The sequence below is a fragment of the Lepisosteus platostomus genome, chromosome 11 (genome assembly GCF_059453375.1).
Source record: "Lepisosteus platostomus isolate fLepPlt1 chromosome 11, fLepPlt1.hap1, whole genome shotgun sequence".
NCBI classification, from domain to species: Eukaryota; Metazoa; Chordata; class Actinopteri; order Semionotiformes; family Lepisosteidae; genus Lepisosteus; species Lepisosteus platostomus.
Genome location: NC_142621.1, coordinates 33,249,373 through 33,269,561, shown reverse-complemented (window position 1 = coordinate 33,269,561; position 20,189 = coordinate 33,249,373). Strand labels below are relative to the sequence as shown.

The 20,189-nt window shown below is 46.0% G+C and overlaps 1 protein-coding gene across 3 annotated transcripts in view; it reads right to left on the bottom strand.

Annotated features, from left to right (window-relative positions):
• Positions 1–6: 6 nt before the first annotated feature.
• The window catches only part of ipo13b (importin 13b), a 46,957-nt gene continuing 26,774 nt past the window's right edge, over positions 7–20,189 (bottom strand). For 2 of the 3 annotated variants that reach the window (XM_088599291.1, XM_088599293.1), the window contains exons 8-22: positions 17,831–17,951; positions 17,340–17,487; positions 16,913–17,094; positions 16,564–16,590; positions 15,948–16,082; positions 13,492–13,638; positions 13,328–13,408; positions 11,443–11,580; positions 10,454–10,550; positions 7,409–7,461; positions 5,167–5,233; positions 4,704–4,762; positions 2,574–2,663; positions 1,837–2,018; positions 7–1,598 (exon numbers count right to left, since the gene is read on the bottom strand). In XM_088599291.1, the coding sequence (XP_088455417.1) occupies positions 1,502–1,598; positions 1,837–2,018; positions 2,574–2,663; positions 4,704–4,762; positions 5,167–5,233; positions 7,409–7,461; positions 10,454–10,550; positions 11,443–11,580; positions 13,328–13,408; positions 13,492–13,638; positions 15,948–16,082; positions 16,564–16,590; positions 16,913–17,094; positions 17,340–17,487; positions 17,831–17,951 (1,624 nt within the window). In that variant the 3' untranslated portion in view covers positions 7–1,501. Of the gene's footprint in view, positions 1,599–1,836; positions 2,019–2,573; positions 2,664–4,703; positions 4,763–5,166; positions 5,234–7,408; positions 7,462–10,453; positions 10,551–11,442; positions 11,581–13,327; positions 13,409–13,491; positions 13,639–15,947; positions 16,083–16,563; positions 16,591–16,912; positions 17,095–17,339; positions 17,488–17,830; positions 17,952–20,189 lie in introns of those variants that run through there. The other variant, XR_015925364.1, reaches the window with a different exon arrangement.

Here is a 20,189-nt window from a genome sequence, read left to right as displayed (position 1 = left end):
AAGAGCTTGCTGCCTTAGATATGTTTAATAAATTAAAACCAGGTACAAAAATCAATGTACATTTTCTGTTTGCCTTTGCTCCCTTGCCCAACACCTAGTCACCTTTCACCGATTATAATCCATTCAGCGAAAAGAGAGACTACAACTCTGTATCCCTCCCCTCACTTTACCCCAGCTGTGCTCTGCGTCCCATCCCAACGTCCTGGTCAGCACTGAAAGCCCCAAGGGGCCAAGCTCTCAGAAAGCAGGTCTATTCTCTTTTCCCTTTCCATCTCTCCAGCATTTCCAAACTTTCCCCTCCCTCCCAGACACAACACATACAACAACTGTTTTCGACATTTTCACAAAAGCAGGAAGCGTGAAAAGCTGTTATCAGTGATGTCACAGAACCATTCCTTGGTGCAGCGAACAATCAAAGACACATTCAACAGGACAAGCAGGTCTGAGTCCTGTCAGACTGTGAGCCACGTCTGTGTTTTGTTCTTCAGGGCAGCAGGAGTTAGTGCATGTCGTAGACGGTAATAAACCTGCTCTTTAAACAGCCTCTCTCTTCTGGCTGTCCAGTCTCCCCCTTTCTCTCCTCGGTCAGCTGTGGAGCATGCAATCTCCTCTTAATTAACATGTATTCTGAGCAAGCTCCAACAGAGTTATTAAAAACATTCAAAGTATCTCTCAATCTTCACAATGGTTCAGAAATACACCCTTGGCGTGGACAGAGGAACAGAGTGAGAACGAGAGAGACAGGGAGGCAGCACGCAGAAAAGTCAGCATTTTTGCAGTGTTAGCTTACTGCGTCTCCATTTCAAAACAATCACATCCTTACACTGGAGTCCTTTTTTCAGTCAATGATATGCCAAAAAATCTTTTTTCTTGTCCATCACTCCCCCATTCTCTCAAGGGGGTCTAGTAGCAGCAGCAGGAGCAGCAGCATTGTTTCAAAAGAGTCTGTCCAATTATTTTTTTTAGAACGAAGAAGACTAAGGGTATAGAAGTATCATATTGATGCATCTCATGAAGGAAGAGCTTGGAAGGGCAGCACAAAACTGGGAGCGAAAGTGCGTTTCACAGACAGCATGCCTTACAGGGGGAAGCAGTGCCAACAGGCCACATTTCAAACCAAAGAAAGCTCATCATCTCGCAGTCTGGCTCTTCATTCAACAAAAGACGAATAAAAACAGAAACACAACAAAATGAAGAGGAGGATGAGATCTCTAGCCTGGCGGTTGTTGGCGCGTCTTGGCCGGGACATGAAGCAGCAGGCCATGGCCTGGGCCAGCCCCCTCTGTCCATGTCTGTGCTGTTTTCGGCCATCTTCTGCCCAGGCGCGCCTTATGTTCTCTAGCGCCGCACTCGCGTGCAGCCTGGCTCCAGCGGAAATCGTCCAGGTGCCTTAGTCCTGCGCTGGTGGGTCAGGGGTTGAGGGGGAGTCGGTTCTGTTGAGCTCAGGTGGGGTCTGGGGTCTGGTTGACCTGGGTGGAGCCAGGGTCCGGGAGTGCCCGGGTCAGTAGTCGGCAGCATACTCGGTGCCGTGCAGTCCGCGGCAGAGCAGCGTGAACTCCTTCACGATCTCCTTCACCCTCCGCTTGTTCACGCGCTCCCTGAGAGAGGCAGAGAGAACACAGAGCGCGCTCTGAGGCCAGGCGGTAACAAGAAAACCTTGGGCCCACATCTCAGAGGGGGCCGAGTCAGAAAGAGAGAGAAAGCCAAGGTGAACGGGAGAGAAAGGAAAGAATCGGAGAACGGCCTGCGAGGACAGAGGGCTGAGAGAGCAAAAAGAAAAGGGAGAGAGAGTGGACGCGGGGCAGCACGTGGGCTCTGGTCCTGGTGTGAAGTTACCTGAGGATTTGCTGGCTGAAGGTGTCTTTCTGCTCCGTGGAGACGCGCGAGGAGGGAAAGCCCTGCGCCTGCAGTGCCTCCTTCAGCCACAGAGCCAGGCAGTTGAAGCAGTGCTTGTTCAGAGCAAACAGCACCTCTGCAAATTGGTCCATCAGGCTGCGGGACGCCTGCCCTCCGACAGCCTGGAGCATAAGACAGGAGAGGAGGAAATGGGTCACATCTACTCCATTAGAAACATAAGACACAATAGGGACACCTGGGGTTTTTTTTGCTTGTAAATTGATAAAAGGGATCATTTTAATTGTTCAAGGCATAGAGCAATACAATCTAAAAGACATGATACACATACCATACCGGTACAGTACATTGTTTCCTCTACAGTGTCTGTTTTTTTAAACAATCTTTATTGGTTTTTCCATATTAAATATGAAATGAGAATGTACAAACAAAAAAAAAACACCCATAATAAGGAAGAATGTTTGACAGTTTGCATCTGTACAAAGAGCTCATACAATGGCAGTGATTCAAAACAAAAGTCAGAGGTGTTTGTTTTTTAACATACATGTGGTATACAAGGACAGTGCCTGTTTTGGATGTACTGTCCCCTATCATGTGAATCTGTTGCACCCTCAAGCTTCCTGAACAGTGCTTGTATCGCACACATTAGCCTCGTCTGCTACACTGTGCCCAGGGAGAAGGCAGTGGTCCTGTCTCGGACTGCGCAGTCTCTGCCTCACCTCCAGCACGGCCTGCAGCAGCAGCTTTCCGTCCTCCTGCACCACTTGGCCGATGGGGGGGGTATCTGCGCAGTGGGGGAGCAGCTCCGTCTGGGACAGTGGGACAGTAGGACAGTCAGCTTTCCGGTCAGACACACACACACAAAGGCAACATGGCTATCCAACAGCAAGGGTCACTACTGCATGCGCCTGCTGATCTCCAGAAAGAGAAAGCACGACAAGCTGGAATTTTTCTTTCCCTCAGGGACGAGACTGCTCTGTGTTTGGAATCGACCAATGTTTAAAGAAGAAGCTCTGACACGGAGAATAAAACTGCGTCAGCACAGCAGTATGGCATTAACCAATCCTTTTCTGGGAATGCCAGATCTACAGTGCCTTGCGAAAGTATTCGGCCCCCTTGAACTTTTCAACCTTTTGCCACATTTCAGGCTTCAAACATAAAGATATAAATTTTTTATTTTATGTGAAGAATCACCAACAAGTGGGACACAATTGTGAAGTGGAACGAAATCTATTGGATTTTTGAAACTTTTTTAACTAATAAAAAAATGAAAAGTGGGGCGTGCAAAATTATTCGGCCCCTTTACTTTCAGTGCAGCAAACTCACTCCAGAAGTTCAGCGAGGATCTCTGAATGATCCAATGTTGTCCTAAATGACTGATGGTGATAAATAGAATCCACCTGTGTGTAATCAAGTCTCTGTATAAATGCACCTGCTCTGTGATAGTCTCAAGGTTCTGTTGAAAGCGCAGAGAGCATCATGAAGACCAAGGAACACACCAAGCAGGTCCGTAATACTGTTGTGGAGAAGTTTAAAGCCGGATTTGGATACAAAAAGATTTCCCAAGCTTCAAACATCCCAAGGAGCACTGTGCAAGCGATCATCTTGAAATGGAAGGAGTATCAGACCACTGCAAATCTACCAAGACCTGGCCGTCCCTCTAAACTTTCAGCTCAGACAAGGAGAAGACTGATCAGAGATGCAGCCAAGAGGCCCATGATCACTGCATGAACTGCAGAGAACTACAGCTGAGGTGGGAGAGTCTGTCCATAGGACAACAATCAGTCTTACACTGCACAAATCTGGCCTTTATGGAAGAGTGGCAAGAAGAAAGCCATTTCTCAAAGATATCCATAAAAAGTCTCGTCTAAAGTTTGCCACAAGCCACCTGGGAGACACCCCAAACATGTGGAAGAAGGTGCTCTGGTCAGATGAAACCAAAATCGAACTTTTTGGCCACAATGCAAAACGATATGTTTGGCGTAAAAGCAACACAGCTCATCACCCTCAACACACCATCCCCACTGTCAAACATGGTGGTGGCAGCATCATGGTTTGGGCCTGCTTTTCTTCAGCAGGGACAGGGAAGATGGTTAAAATTGAGGGGAAGATGGATGCAGCCAAATACAGGACCATTCTGGATGAAAACCTGTTGGAGTCTGCAAAAGACCTGAAACTGGGACGGAGATTTATCTTCCAACAAGACAATGATCCCAAACATACAGCAAAATCTACAAAGGAATGGTTCACAAATAAACGTATCCAGGTGTTTGAATGGCCAAGTCAAAGTCCAGACCTGAATCCAATCAAGAATCTGTGGAAAGAGCTGAAAACTGCTGTTCACAAACGCTCTCCATCCAACCTCACTGAGCTCGAGCTGTTTTGCAAGGAAGAATGGGCAAGAATTTCAGTCTCTCGATGTGCAAAACTGATAGAGACATACCCCAAGTGACTTGCAGCTGTAATCGCAGCAAAAGGTGGCTCTACAAAGTATTAACGCAAGGGGGCCGAATAATTTTGCACGCCCCACTTTTCATTTTTTTATTAGTTAAAAAAGTTTCAAAAATCCAATAGATTTCGTTCCACTTCACAATTGTGTCCCACTTGTTGGTGATTCTTCACATAAAATAAAAAATTTATATCTTTATGTTTGAAGCCTGAAATGTGGCAAAAGGTTGAAAAGTTCAAGGGGGCCGAATACTTTCGCAAGGCACTGTATGCAATCTCTATTGTTCATTTGTGGAAAGTGGTTTAAAATGCACTAAAATGGGGGATTGGACACTGCAGAACATACAGCTCAGGGCACAGAAAACGCACAGGCAGAGGGACAGGACTGTTGTGTAACTCACAAAGAACAGACAGGTGGACTTCACCGTGGGAGCCTCTGGGAACTTGAGTGACAGCACGCCTGAGGTGGAGAAAGAGAAACCGGTTAGAGAATGGAGAAATACTCGCTAAACTGAGATACTCAGTGTCCAAACACATTTTGCTTTAAACACACACTCGCACTCATCTGCAGGCACTGCACCAGGTATCAACCATTATTGCAAGGTCATATACTGCAGTGGTCTATTCTCTATTGCTCTGCACTCTTCAGTACTGCATAGTGTTATACTCTGGTGTATGGAGTCTTAATGTGATGACCTATCCTTTTATTTATAGTGCTGTAGCACACCAATGGTCCTCCCCTACAGTGCTATGCTACTGCCTAGCATTGCTCTGTGCTGCAATGAGGTGTGTTTCTCACTGTTCTGACGAACAACCCAGTGTGTGTATGGTGTGCCAGGCAGCACACAGGTGTGCAATACTCACCACAGTGGAACACAGCTTTCACATCAAGATTCTCAGACAAGAATAAATCGGGTTTCCTTTTGAGGGCCTACAAAGCAGACAGAGTGATTGAACAGGGCAGACGGTGCCAACCCCCCCCCCCCACCCCCGTAGTCCTGCGAGCCCACTGTGAGAGATACCCCTACCCTTACCCCCCCACCCCGAGTGCACACTCACACGCCACCCCCTACTCTCTGCCCTACTTACCTGCCCTCACCTTTACCTGCCTGCACACCTCCCTTCTGTACAGACACTAACTGGTGCTCTTCGTTCGAAATAAAACAAACCAATATAAAAATCATTAAATGCAACAACAAATCTGGAAAAAACAGACTGCAGAACTAAACATCAAAATTTTAAATTAATTAAAAAGGTATGATGGTTTTTCTTTTTCCCTCATTGGTCAATTTCAGACTTTTTTTCCTTCTTCTTTAGGATCAAATATGCAACATAAACCAGTAACATGTAAGGAAAAGACAACTGATGTTTTTAAGGAAATTATTTTGAATGACGGGGAAAAAGTTATGAATACCAGATTTAATTCAAAGGCAGAAAACAAAGAAAAACTGAAAAACTGAAAGAAAAGGGGGCGTATCGATTCAATTGAATTAGTTCCTTCATCAATGGACTGATTTGACTAATTTTAGCTGCCCGTGATTTCGGTGGGGATGGGTGAGGTTCTGCCCAGGCTGGGAGTACGGCTCTGCAGTCAAACACACCCACCTAACAGGACTCTGCTGGATATCTCTCTGCCGACTGTGAGAATTCTCCTTGCACCAAAGCTGCTGATCCCGAGTAGGTCGCCACCCCGATACTGACCAGTGACATCTGCCTCCTTTCCTGACCAAGAAGTGATTTTCTAGTAGATTGTGTTTTTTGTGGTGAAAGTTAACCTTTACCACAGGATTTCTGCTGTCGTCTTACCACATCTTTGCTGTGGACTACTGTGGTTCCAGCTGGCCTTCTATGATCTAACGCTCGACCGTGCCAACACCATGATGTATTTCTATAAATTACAAAACCGATATTTCATGAAGGCTGGTTCCAATTTGTCTGAAGCATTTTGCCACTACTGACAGAAAACCAGCATTATAAGAAGAAGCCATATACTGTACGCACATTAAATCAAACTTAAACCGGCGTGTAGGATATAGCCAATAACATCAGGCTGAAAACAACAGATCTGCTAACGGATAATTTTTTTCTGACGAAGACCCAGCCTCAATGACTATGCTAGTGAAAAGAAAGGTTTGATTTATTCCAGACTGAGTTCAAGACACCCAGTGTCTTTTACGTTCCTCTCCTGCTGAGGAACTCAATTCCCTATTGAGGTGCTATGGAATTCATAACAGGCCAAAGAGAAAGCAGGACTGCAAATGCCCCTGGCCACAGATTTCACTCTGTCCCACGCGGTGCCCAAGTCACTCGTCCCTGTTCGCACCAACAAGAATTGCAGCGTGCTAGACGAGCTGGCAGACTTCACTGCCCCCGGCAGAGAGGCAGACTAATTAAGGACTGCTGGTGGCAGGACTGTGGAAGCTTTTTAGGTCAGAGTGAAACTTGCTCCTAATAAAATTCCAGAAGTACTGTTTGTCCGATTTCTCTACTCCAAAGCGACATGGTTATCTTAGGAACATTTAAAACCCTAACATCAGAAAACTTCACATAGCAAAATATTTTCAAAACCCCTTTAAGAGCTACAGGATTCACATATACATCCAGTGCAAATAACTCTTTTCCACCGCAAAACAACTACAGTCATTTTCCAATATAAAGACAACAGCAATTGTTCGTCATTCTCTGGTGGGCTCCTTCCTAACACATACTGAGCTGAGCTGCAGTTAAACCCAAGACTTCTCCTTAAGGAGAACCTCTGCAGCTTCCTCTGGACTCCTGCTAGGGGTTTAAACGGCTGTAGAAAATCATCAGAACCAAGCTCAAGCAAATGATCACTGTAGTCCCAGGCCTGGGCAGGCAGAGTGGTAGTTTAACGCCCACTGGACTTCCCACCTCCACCCCCTGTATTCCATGTGGAGCATCAACCTGCCCCAAGGACTTTGAGGCAGGGCTGGGCTGTGACCCCCGAAAGCCCAAACTTGCCCCCTCTCCCCCATGCATGGGCTGGAGACAGGGCCACGGGGAGGGACTGAAGCAGAGAGAGAGAAGAGGTAGGAGAGAGAGAGAGAGAACTGAAAGTGAATGAAATAAGAAACCAAAAACACACCTGAGCTTGGAGTTGCATAAATGAATCAACAATATCAGGATGATCCCTGGGCCCTAAAATATAATAAAGATGTAACTTAAGAAATAATAATAATAATATACAAACAGCAACTTAACAGATTTAACAGTCATGTGGAAACAAAAAAAGCATCGAAATAATTTCACAAGTGAGGAAAAAAGGGAAGAAAGAGGGACATGTAAAGCTTGAAGCAGTCTAAAGAAAACAAACATGAATCCGTTCGGAAAAATAAAGAACAAAAGAAAAAACTGAACCCAAATGAAAGAAAAGTGGGGTTTGGAGTGTGAACCCAGGAGGCACCTGCTACTGTGGAGTCTCAAGCCCTCCGCCGCCCCACCCAACCCCCAAAACACCCTCACCCCCTCCCACCCATGACCTCCCACTCAGAGACTGCACTCCTGTCCTCTTCCCAGCCCCTGGTCTCTACACTCCCTGTGCAAACCCCAAGCCCTCGAGGAGAACACCTCAGGACCTGTCAGAACGAGAATCAACTCATCCCCCAGTGCGCATTTAACGTACCACACATGACAACACAGGAGGCCACAGGAACACCTTACAGCTTCACTGCCTCCATACAACAGCAAGAACAAACAAAGATCCTCCGTGTATTTCCAGACCTAGACATGAAGTCAGTACCTTTCTGGGATGTCCAGGATGTTCACTGTACTGTAAAGACCCAACTCTCGTATGTTGGCTTCAGTACATTGGTTATGCAAACCAGGGCAACTAACATCACACAACACTAGTAAGAACAGCTCTCGTGTTGAAGTCATTCGTCCTCATAGCACCACTGCCTCCTCTGTGAAACATCTCTCTGTTCTCAGCCTACCTACAAGGAATCCCATAAGACTCCCACTATACAGCAGCTTCACATATTACAAGCTGCATACTTCTATGTGCATTAAGTGGATGCCTGGTTTAACTAGTTGAAGCTTGTTCCTTTATTTTCAAGAAATGTCAGTCAGCACAGGGAGCTACAGCTCGTAAAATCTAAAATGAAATCAAATTCTATGCAATGGCAATCTGTTACCATTCCTAGACTATCTGCTCCTGTTCCTGCTGGGAGTCCATGTCACAGCTTCCATCTTGCAAAGCAGACGCACTTTGCTGTAGAAATGTATGTAGTCTTTTGGCACACATGCTGAAGTCCTCTCTGGCCAGCAGGGGTCACTATTGTATTAGCTGCTGTTACATTCCAGCTCTGGACCTCGAGAGCCCCAGTCTAGGACGTTTTAAAGTAACCAATAAATCATCAATTTCTAAAGATTTGGCTCAATTTAACCAGTCAATTGAAAAGGTCATTTGCTCAAACAGGTAATTGAGAGATCATATGGGAACACAACCCTTCCCCCGTAAAATAATTCACTTAGATGAAAAATAAAACCTTCCTATCTACCACCTTATGTACTGCTTTAGAGATCCAAGGCCAGTTTAGCAAAAGAAAACTATCATTTAAATCTTACTTTCTCATTCAAGGCCCCACAGTATTTCTTCAAAATATTAATTGAGAATTATCCAAAACAGTAATTCCTCACATAACAGCATATCCGTGAACCTGAAATCATGGTTAATAAAATTGTTTAATGAGGGAACAATTTTCCCTTTGAAAATAATGCAAAGGATAAAGGTTGTGCTCTTAGCTGTCATCCCTTTCTTGTTTGTGTTACAATGCGTTTGCTTGCTTGTATGTGTCAGTCGTTAGTGTATTAACACTGTATGTTTGTTTGTATTTTCTCACCTGAGTGTCTTCAGGTGTGTCTGCATCAGCAAGTTTCCTTAAAAAGTTACGCTTGACAAAATTGACCCACCTTAAAGCATACGTTTTACAGTATAATGTGAAAATAATGAATGAAAAAATATATGGAATGACACTTTTTTTCTAACAGTGATAGATATATATTCTGGCCTCGTCAGAGTCAAAGTGTGGGTGATATCACAGATTTGTTCATCTTTGTACGTTTTATTATTACAAGTTTCTCTCATAATGTTACAAGTTTCCTTTGCCTGTTTATTTGCAGAAGCACCGGTATCACCTTTTGCACACTTGCTCAAGGTAAAGCATAATAATGTACTGCATACAAGATGCATATGAACCAGACAACATCGTGACCTTCTGACTCAAAGGCGAACAAAACGCTGAGAGAAAAAAAGTAATGAATTCCACCTCTAGGGTGAATACCCACAACCTGCTCTAAGTACTCTAACAGCAAAGTAGTCAGCGCTGCTACGAGGGCAGTGCAATTAAGGTGAAAAATGTTTCTTTAAAAAGTTTGATTGCAAAAGGGTGTTATGTGAGGAATATCTGTATGTCTTGTCTGAGAAGCCCGCCTAGTATTGTCATTAATGAGATACCCCAGTCAGTGAGTTTTGGCACTGACTGATACATTCACAGAGCCTGATTTGTAAATTGGTAGAAGGCACCTTAGTAAAAAGAAAAAAGGGGACATTGTCAGTGTTTCAAATACACAAATAAATTTCTGTCTTTTGTTGAGAATTGTCTGATTGCTACACCTTGCCTGGGAACTAGATCGTAGCTAGAAATGGAGCTGGTGGACCAGTAGGTGGCACTCTTTACTCTCTCTGGACCAGAAATCCTTAACCGTGGCAGACACATGGTGACAGAGATACAGGTTTTTCAGAGATGTTAGCCTAAGTTCCTGTCTTTCGAGACTGAAGTCATTAATGTTCCAAAGCATTTTTTGTTTTTTGCAGAACTACTGGGTGAAAACCCCAGTGCACCTCTGTGTTAACTCAGGTTTCTCATGTCCCTGCCCATGCCAGCTCCATGTGAGGGTCAGCTCAGCTGGGGCTGTGCTGTGAAGGACTGAGATCCTTGCATGTGATGAAAGCTCTGCAAGGGTGAGTGTTCATGGTTATTATAAAACAGGAAAATCTGCATCAGCAGGCGGTAATCTAGAGACGACCGACAGAGCCTCCCCCTTATACTCCATTTCCGAGCCCCCATGAGCCTCTGCCCCGACACCCCCCAACTCACTCCAGAGCCCCAAACCCAGCCTTGGCCTGTACCTTGCTGGAAGAGGGTGAGAGTGACAGAGGTGACCAGCTCGAACAGGGCTTTGATTGGGGGGAAGTGATCCGTCTCGCTGGCGAAGATGTGAACCATCTGAAAGACAAAACCACGCAAACAGCGCACAAGAGAGCAGTCATCAGGGCTGCAGGACAGAAAGGCTCAGGGCTGAGCTCAAACCCTTGCACTCTGAAAACCCCCGAACCTGGTCCTACAGTGCAGTTTCCCTGGCCCCCACAAACCGCCCAGTATCACAACACTTCTGTGACACAAAGCTTGCGCTAGAACTGTCATAGCATAGGCATTACTGCAAAAACCCATAACAGCACATGCTCATCGATATAATTACTGCTTCCCCTGCTGCAGGGCAGACCAGTCACTCTGTGGCCCATCAGAGCACACAGCAGTTTCTTTGATTTTACTGTCAAGATGCTATGTAGTATTGAGTGACATGTTGCATGCAGCATTATCTACATAAGACACCCCTTCAAATCCCTCTTAATCAAGTTCTTAATCAAGCACACGGTCTGTTATAGAGATCCACTTAAGAGGATTACAGTTCAAGAGTTTGCTTGTTTATTAAGATAAGATCACTTTATTGGCCATATACAATTTCTTGTATTAGGAATTTGTCTTGTTCTAAAACCCCAACTTGTTCTCCATGAGACACACAGACAGGGAGAGAAGTTTGGGGTCTGAGCGCAGGGTCGGAGCAGTTCGGGCTAAGGGCCTTGCTCAGGAGCCCAATGGAGTAGGATTCCTCTGCCGGCCGCAGGATACGAACCAGCAAACTTCCAGCCACAGGCGCAGATCCTTAGCCACAGAGCCACCGCACCAACCTGTTAATCTCTTGTTATTCAGCAGACCAAAAAGCAAAGCAAAGGACAATGTACCCTTGGCTTCTCTTTCAGCCAGTAAACAAAGCGCCTGCGATAATTAGTGCTGTGCCCCTACCCCACTATGGGGGGAGGAGGTGGCAAAGCCGCACCTGTCGGGTGAGGTCCAGAGCAGAGGCCTGCGGGATGGTGCTGTACATCTGGCCCAGCATCTCGCTCAGCTGGGACACCATGGGGGCAAAGTCATGGAGCAGCGTCTTCACGGACTTCTCAAAGATTGCACACACCGCCTGCCACACACACACAGCCAGGGAGGAGACTGAGGGAAAGAATTTCTCCAGCTCGATTTACGGCATTGAACACTGCACATGAATCCATTACTGCTAAACGACTCCACACAATTAATGTGCTGAAAACAGCCAAATTATAGATCAGGGGCGTTACAATCCAAGTGAGAGATCAGTGTACAATTAAGGCCCAAGAACAAAAATTGTGTCCTATACTGTATGTAGAACCCTACCAAATTCAAGGTTACTTTTTATACACTTCACAGTCAGAACGGCTGATTTTCACAGTATTGGAACGAAACAGGGATAAGCATTTAAATATGGCAAGACAAACAGTTAAAGCTCTTAGGGATAACAAAAGCAAACATTTTTAAGTTAATTTCAATTGCCATCAATACACAAATTAACTTGGAAAATGGGTTATTGATCGCATCCTGAAGTCTGCAAGTGAATGTGAAAATCCTGCACAGGTGTCTCTTATTGTTCCCTCTCTCCTTGATGAAAATCGCTGTCCGTATTCAGACGGAGCTCGATAGAGCTGTCAAGACTGCCTTCCACCGACTTGAAAACCACTGCAGGTCAGACAAAAGAGTCTGCCAGCAGCATCAGCAAAGCAGAATTTGGCTCCCTAGCACTTTCACACGGTTCGCTGCAGCAACACAAAACTTTTTAGATTGATTTCAGACACTCAATTTAAATTACTTTCACTCCTGTTCACATAACTGTTGACACGGAAAAATGAAATACTGCAAGGTGCCGGCCAGGATCTACCGATCAGCAGAAACCGTCTATGCGGGCACTAGCTGCTGCCAAATGTCAGAGTGAAGTTCACGATGGGCTTTAAAAAAACACTAATGTCATTAAAACATGAAACCTGGAAAAAAAGACTTCCACTGGACTGCAGTGTAGCAAAGGTCTTCACAATGAAAACCATGATCTGCTGTAATGCAGGGAGCATCTTACCTATGGATTTGAAACAACCATAAATTACATACGATCTAATTTCTAATTTTAAAATGATTTTTATTTTAAATACGATTTTTGTGCTCATGCTGGCATGTGTACAGGCCTGCACCAGGAGCTTTTGTGAGGGCTGTCTCAAAAAGGATAGAATACATGCTTACATTCATGTGCTCTTCACAAGAAAGAATGGCAATGTCCACATCTTCACACCACGCCACCACTGTCCTACTGAAGCAGTCAGAACAATACCCTACAGATGCTCTCCCATCAGAGGTAAAGAATATGCTGCAAGGCTCCTCATTCCCAAAAGAAAGACCCATCTTGATCGTTTTATCCTGGCTTTGACAGACTCAGGTCCACTTCAGATACAAATGAAACTGCCAAATCCACAACTGTGATCTGGGGATTGTGGGTAGATGCTCTCCCAGAATGTCCTTCTAACTGGAGGACACACACCTATGCAGGAAGTGCTCTCTCTGGGGTGGTCCGTCAGTTCTCCACTTCCTTCTTGCGCAAAAAAGTCTTCACTATGGACAATGGGTCAGCTGTTGCCATGGACTTCTGGATCTCTGCTTTGATTTACATCCAGTGTAGGCTGTGAACAGCTGATGGCCTGTCTGTACACACTTGTACTCCGGACTATGACCTATGACCTCGACATAATGCACAACCTCTCATACAATCTATGACTACTGGAATTATGCTCATCCCAAGATTTTGGGAAGCAGAGCAGACACAGGACCGCAGGCCTGTCCACGCAGGACAGCGGAGATGAAAGCAGACTCACCTCAACCACCTGCGAGTCATTCAGCCATTTACTGAGGACGGTCTGTATCAGAGCAAAGACCTGCTGGAGCACAACCACCACCTGCGAGCACGAGAAGAGAAAGGGGAGGGTGAGAGAGGGCAGGCAGAACGAAGACGAAAACGGAAAGGAGGAAGGGGGGCTACCGGGTTGGGGCCGGGCTCAGGGGGCACGGTTTTGACAGGCGGGGCGCCCTCGCCTTCCTCCTCCTGCCGCGTCACATCCAGGGTGGTGAACAGGTTGGACAGCAGACCCAGGATGTGGATGATTGCCAGCTTGTTCGAGGGATTAGGCTGCAGAGACAGAGAAGGACAAGGAGTGAATAAGGAGAGAGGACACAGCACACAAGAGGCAGGACAGAAATGGTCAGAGAGAGAAAAGTCTCCATCGTGATTACAGCTTGAGCTGGTCAGTGCTGGCATGGGAGAGCTCTTGGGAAAACCAGGTTAGCAGTTTAAGAGGTGTCGGTGGAAGTGTAGTTGGTGCTCTTCCTTCTGGACTACACTTACAAAACTGTGTGATGGTGCACAGTGGAAAACCAGTTTGGGGGGTGGGGGCTGTTCAACAGCAAGTGACGGAAGGGTCCCTTCTTATATGTAAAGCAGTCTAGAGTCCATTGGGATTAAAGTGCTGTGTAAATCCAATTATGATCAGAGAGAAGTGGGCAAGCACCTCTTGCTGACAATTTTCAGTGCTGCCTGTGTGCTTGTGTGTATCTACTGACATGGGAGGCACAACTCACATGAGAAGAAAAAGTTCATTCTTGGCAACTTGATGCCTGCAGCAGGGACAGTGCAGTGCAGTGAAGACAACTGCCCGTCTACAAAACCTCCCGTATCATTAATCTTCTGATTTTTTATTTTTAGATTTTAAAAGCCTTTTTCTACAAGTCTGATGTTCTGGCCTTGATCTGGGCTTCAGACTCCTGAAATCTCTACAGCAGACCTGTAGAACGTGACCAAAGAGCAATCACAAAAAGTGCAGGTTTAGAAATGTCATGTGACCTTGACCACTCTTCACTGGCACAGAGTGACAAATGAAATTCAGTTCCATCTTCAAGCCCTATATGTGAAAAAGATCTCTCTGCCTGATCTCCAGACACACACTCATAATTGTGATTTCTACAGCTGGCTCATCGACATCCGTGCTGAGATTGACACAAGGCAGAGGTTTATAGAGGACATGAACCTTGTGAAAGCTTGCACTTACTGTATATCACAACTCCCCTGCACATTGCACACTAATTAACCTTGCTAACCAATTACTACAGCAAGCGATGGCATCAATAGCCTAGTATGGTACTGCCCAGAGACAGCAGGGAGGAGCACAGTAAGCATTCAGAAGTGAATTTCTTGTCAATTTCATTTCTGGTGACAGTGGGTGTTGAATACTCTCTCAGTCTCTCTCAGAGAAACATTCCCATAACCCCCTCGAGGTTGCTCCCTAGTGTGAGGCCAGCAAACAGAGCTGATGAGTGATGGTCACAGGGTACGTATAAGTGTGTTTATACATTCTCTTCCTGGGCGACATGCAGGGTAGGGAGATCAGCACAGCTGGCGACGAACCCCAGCATGCAGGCAACCCTGCACCGCACACCCTCCGCCTGGTAATGATGGGCACTGTCACCTCCCCCACGCCCATGCTCTCTCGACACCTACTGTCTGCGACTGCCCCTGTCCCCCCGAGCCCCAGCACTGAGCTAACAGAGCAGGCAGGAACAACATAGCTGGGGCATGCACAATCACAGGCAAAGCAGGAGAGCGAGTCCTAGTTCTAATCTTCATGTTCGGAAAAGAAGAGAAGGAAAGTAAACCCTTCGATCACAAAAATGGCAGGAAATTAGAATCCAAAAAGATCTCGGCAAACGGTGCCTTGGCAACTACGACTGCCCACACGGTGTCCCCATGACTGGAAAACACCGAGACTCCCCCAGGCGAGGGGAAGGACTCGGGAAGGAGACACATGATGGACTGATGTTTTCTGCCAGTAGACAGGCCTTCCCCACCTACAGCATGCAATTAATTTTTTTTTTGCAATCTAGAGTAGCAAAATATTTATTTGCCTTTAATTCTCATTAAACTGGAATAGCCAACTATCATTAAACTGGACTCCATGCCAAAGCCCTCCTCTCTAACCTGCCCCCGAGAGATACCACCCGGGACGCGTGCACTGGTGAGCCATCTGCCCTTGTTTTTTAATGCCCTCTGTGGACGCGAACAGGAAGGTCTTCATTGTCATGGCTGGGCAAAAATCTAGACAGCGGTTCGAGAAGCATGATACAGGGGGAGTTGGTGTGCAGCAGGCTGACGATTCCTCCAAACTAGTCACTTCTAAACTCCTGCACAACCCTTGCTGAACTGCCATCTAGGGAACTCCAAGCCAAGCTAGACTACAGCAGGACATGTCGAAGTTGATGCCTTTTTCTAAGCGGTAACCGGGGTGTTCATCAAGTGATGGAACTGGCCAACGTTGCCGGAGAGGTCTTATGGTGTGGTCACAAGGTTCAAAGTTTGTGCTGGGGCTTCAAGAGAAAGTTAAGGTTTCTAGTTGACAATTAGGGCGGAGGTTTAGGTCGACGGCCAGTACAGCTATGCAGTCTCACCGTCTCATCAGCCAGCTTCTCCAGCTGCTGGATGTAAGGGGTGATGAGAGAGTGCAGGTTCCTCAGGATCTCCTCCACTGGGAGGGCGGAGAGCAGGAATCCCAGAGCCTGCATCAGCCACATGCACTGACTGGTCTGTACAGAGAGAGGAGACTGGATTTTAAACCCTGATTAGGATGTACAATGAAATACAGATGTGAATTAACACATACATTATCTATGCAGGTGGATGTTAACACGCACAGGTTTTGCCTGCTGAACCTCCTACAGTCTCCAGAGACCAGCTACAGGGTCTTCAGCTGGGGGACCACCATTCATTGATGCCTCACCCCAAATCCCAGTACATCTCCTAGTGGCGGGGCAGAGACAGGGACGTCTCCCTGTCACCCTCTGCAACTGGTCTCTAATTAGGGGTTTTGGGCCCCCAGCTAAGTGACTCGTCTTTCCACAGAGATACAGATCGGACCTTGTCTGATCCGAGAGGGGTTATGAACTGCTCGTTCAGATAAATGGGGCTGAATTCACACACTGGTCTGGCCAAGTGATAAAGAGATGCAGAGACGGAAAGAAAGTCAGAGACAGAGATAAAGAGAGCTATGGGGTTTAATTCACTGACCTTGTGGATCTGTTTGATGAGAACCTCCTGTGGAGACAGAGAGAGAGAATTTAACTTACTAAAACGAAGTATCAGGACTTGACATACAACACCCAGAACTCACAATATATACAACATAACACTAAAATACAACAAAACGCTCTCAGTACTCACACAGTACAGTCTAAAACAGCAAACACTGCATACCTGAGAGTACTAGAAATACACCTGAAAAATTCAATTCTAATACAACCCTTGAAATCAACTCAGCTGAAACACACAAGACACAACCATTAACAAACACTAATCGTTAAAACAAGCAGCTCTACTACAAACAGCACCAAAGCCGCTCTGTGAGCTCCAGTCCGACCTGTGAGACAGCCACAATGTTGGCGGCGTAGGGCGGGAGGTCATGTTTACACTCCCGGCAGATCTTCTTCAGGGTGGACACACTGGACACGGAGAGCTCGGGGTTGCCCAGGGCGTGCAGCACCAGGGGCAGGACGCTGCTCAGCATCACAGGGTGGTCAGCCAGCCACTCCGCCAGAGCTCCTGAGGCGGGGTGGGGGGGGCGTCAGGGAAGATGGAAGGGGCAGACAAGAAGAAAGTCAGCTCATTTCAGAGGGGAGGCAGAGGCAGAAGATGGCTAAACAGTCACGTTATTACAGTGGAGTAGAGGGGAGGCAGAAAGGTGCCTACAGCAAAGGGGTACAAAGGTACAGAGCAGAGAACGGGTGCCAGTCACGATGGTGTAGCGGGACAATGTAGTAGAGATATAAAGACAGCAGGTACAGTACCTATAGTAAACATGACGGTATCCGCGAGCTGGACGTTATTGATGCTGATGCGAGGGATCAGCCCAATCAGACCGGGGATGACGTCAGAGTAATTCACGTCAATCGTCTCGGCAATGGACTGGAATCCGTACAGCAAAGCCTCCGTGTGCTAGACGGGCAGACGGAGAAAATCAGAAGGTAGCTCCGAAACAGCGGAATTACTGCTTGACATTAATTTGACTCATACAAAATGTCATCGTTTTATTTCGAGGGACTCTGTTCCATCCCATCTGCTAATGGAGTTTTGTTGGGGTTTTTTTTTTTTTTTGAGGGCAGTGGGGATGACGGTGGGTGGGGGGGTTGGTGCACTGTTCCATCTTTGTAGGGAGTGATATTTGTAACCGATTTCCTACACACACAAAGTGTGTCTAAAATTGAGCTGAACCAGCAGCACCCCCAGCCACTGGCCCGAGCGCAGGGGTCCGAGAGCAGCAGACAGCGGCCGAGCTGACCTGCCAGGAAGAGTGCTGCTCTGTGTTGGTCAGCAGTCTGCCCAGCTTGTCGTACAGGTTACTGAGCAGCTCCACGCCCAGCATCTCAAACACGTACATCAGGGTGTCCGAGATATCCACCCTGCAACACACACACACAAGAAGCACGTTACATAATACGCAGGTCGCAACGACAGCCTCTCGGCCACACGCCGGAGAGCGGAGTCCGACTGGAGAAAAGGTGCCGATCAGAGCTTGAAAAATAATCCCATCTTGTTGCGGGAATCATCATCAGCAAACCCATTTTGTTAATGGGAAGAAACTGAAATCCCATTAACAGGAAGAGCTGGAAAATACTTAAGATGTTAACAGTATGCTAATGCATCATTTTCAACTTGCTGACAATGTGGGAAAGGAATAACGTTGGGATGTGCAGTTGAAAGTGTCGAATTTAAATAAAAAGATGTTGGGTTAAAACTGCACAAAAGTAGTTAAAAGAAAATCAGTCCAGAAAGTGGTCCCACCAGTCCCAGGACTTGGAGGAAGTCTTTTAGCAGGGACGTCCAGTCCTGGCCCAGAGGGGACACTGTGCCTTACGATTTTCACTTCAGCCAAGTTCTTAAACTTCTTAAACTGATTTTCTTTCAATTTTCTATTTCAGTTAAGCCTTAAAATTCAGTTTCAGTTCTTACATCATTGAATGGAATCAGTATTTCAACCCTGTACTAATTTTTGAGTTTCAGAACTGCCCTTGTTCTGGTATATTGCCTGGAATGCAACCAAGTAGACCTCTGCAGGAGGGGGAAAAAAACTGAAGCCGACAAGAAGCAGCAGAACGAGACCCTCGATCAATCAGCTGTGAGCTAGATGGACTGAAAGGTCTCCTCTCGTCCACAGACTTATGTTCTGGTGTCGTTTCTGAGCAGCGAGACAGAGCGTGTCACACACATCATCCAGCCTCACGGCACCTGAAGAAGCCTCCACAGCCAAAACTGCTTTTAGTCTTTCATCAGCTTGGATTTAACTTCTGTAACAAAACATCCTTTTATAATTTGTCCTTGCGATAAAAGTAAAAACAAGTAGGAAAACAGGATCGCTACATGGCTACAATACAATGGCTACAACATTGGCTATTTCTATCCAATTGTGGTTGAGTTATAAATATACTATTTAAGCTTGCCGGTTGTATTGAGCTCTACTGTTCATTCAGGAGGCCAGTATAAAGGGTGTATGATGTGCTGTCATTACATTTTCAGTACGTCCTCATTAACAATTAATTCTTCATTTACCAGTGGTAGGCATTCAGGTAAATGCCAGTGTATGGATTAAGAATTGGTTAACAGAGAACAGAGGGTACAGATAAGGGGGGAATACTCCAAATGGGGTGATGTAATTAGTGAAGTACCACAGGACCTCAGCTAGGAACACTTGGATGAAGTTCTAGGTCAGGCAAACACCTGTCAAAATGACATTTAATGTAAAGAAGTGCAGGGTTTTGCATACAGGTAGCAAAACTATATAAAAAGGAACATTCTAAGCTAGAAGAGGCTACTTATGAAGAAGACTTAGGTGTTTCTGATGACATTTCTATCTTCTTGATATGTGAAAAAGCAATTTTAAAGGGCAAGGAAGATGAAAGGATAGTTAAAAACGTAGAATATCAATCAAGGGGTGTTGAGTTGAAATTTTAAATTGAATGTGCATAACATTTAGTCAGTATGTTAAAGAAAAAATATGGAATCAGTCCAGAGAAGATCAATTGGATGAATCCTGGGATTTAAGGGAATGTCCTATTCTGACAGGCTGAATCTTTTTGATCGTTCACAGAGAAGACTACAAGGGAATCAGATACAAGCATTGAAAATCCTCAAAAGCGTTGATAAAGTCAATCCAGGACCTCTTCAGGATGAACAGCGAACCACAGACCAAGGGGCAAAAGTGGCAGCTAGAGAAAAGTTCATATAAACAGAGAACAGGAGGCACAAGTCTGAAACAAATGACACAGCCATTTTATAGACGCCAATACGCTGGTTTCTTTCAATAACCAACTCAACTGGATTAGATTCTCTGATCAATTAACTTCTGAACTACCAAATGGGCTAGATGGATGGTTGCCTCTTATTATGTTCTCGTATATTTGGGGGCGGAGCAGTGGCTCTGTGGCTAAGGATCTGCGCCTGTGGCTGGAAGGTTGCCGGTTCAAATCCTGCAGCCTGCAGAGGAATCCTACTCTGTTGGGCTCCTGAGTAAGGCCCTGAACCCCAACTGCTCCAGGGGCGCCGTACAATGGCAGAGCCTGTGCTCTGACCCCAGGCTCTCTCCCTATCTGTGTGTCTGTGTGTCTCATGGAGAGCAAGCTGGGGTATGCGAAAAGATAATT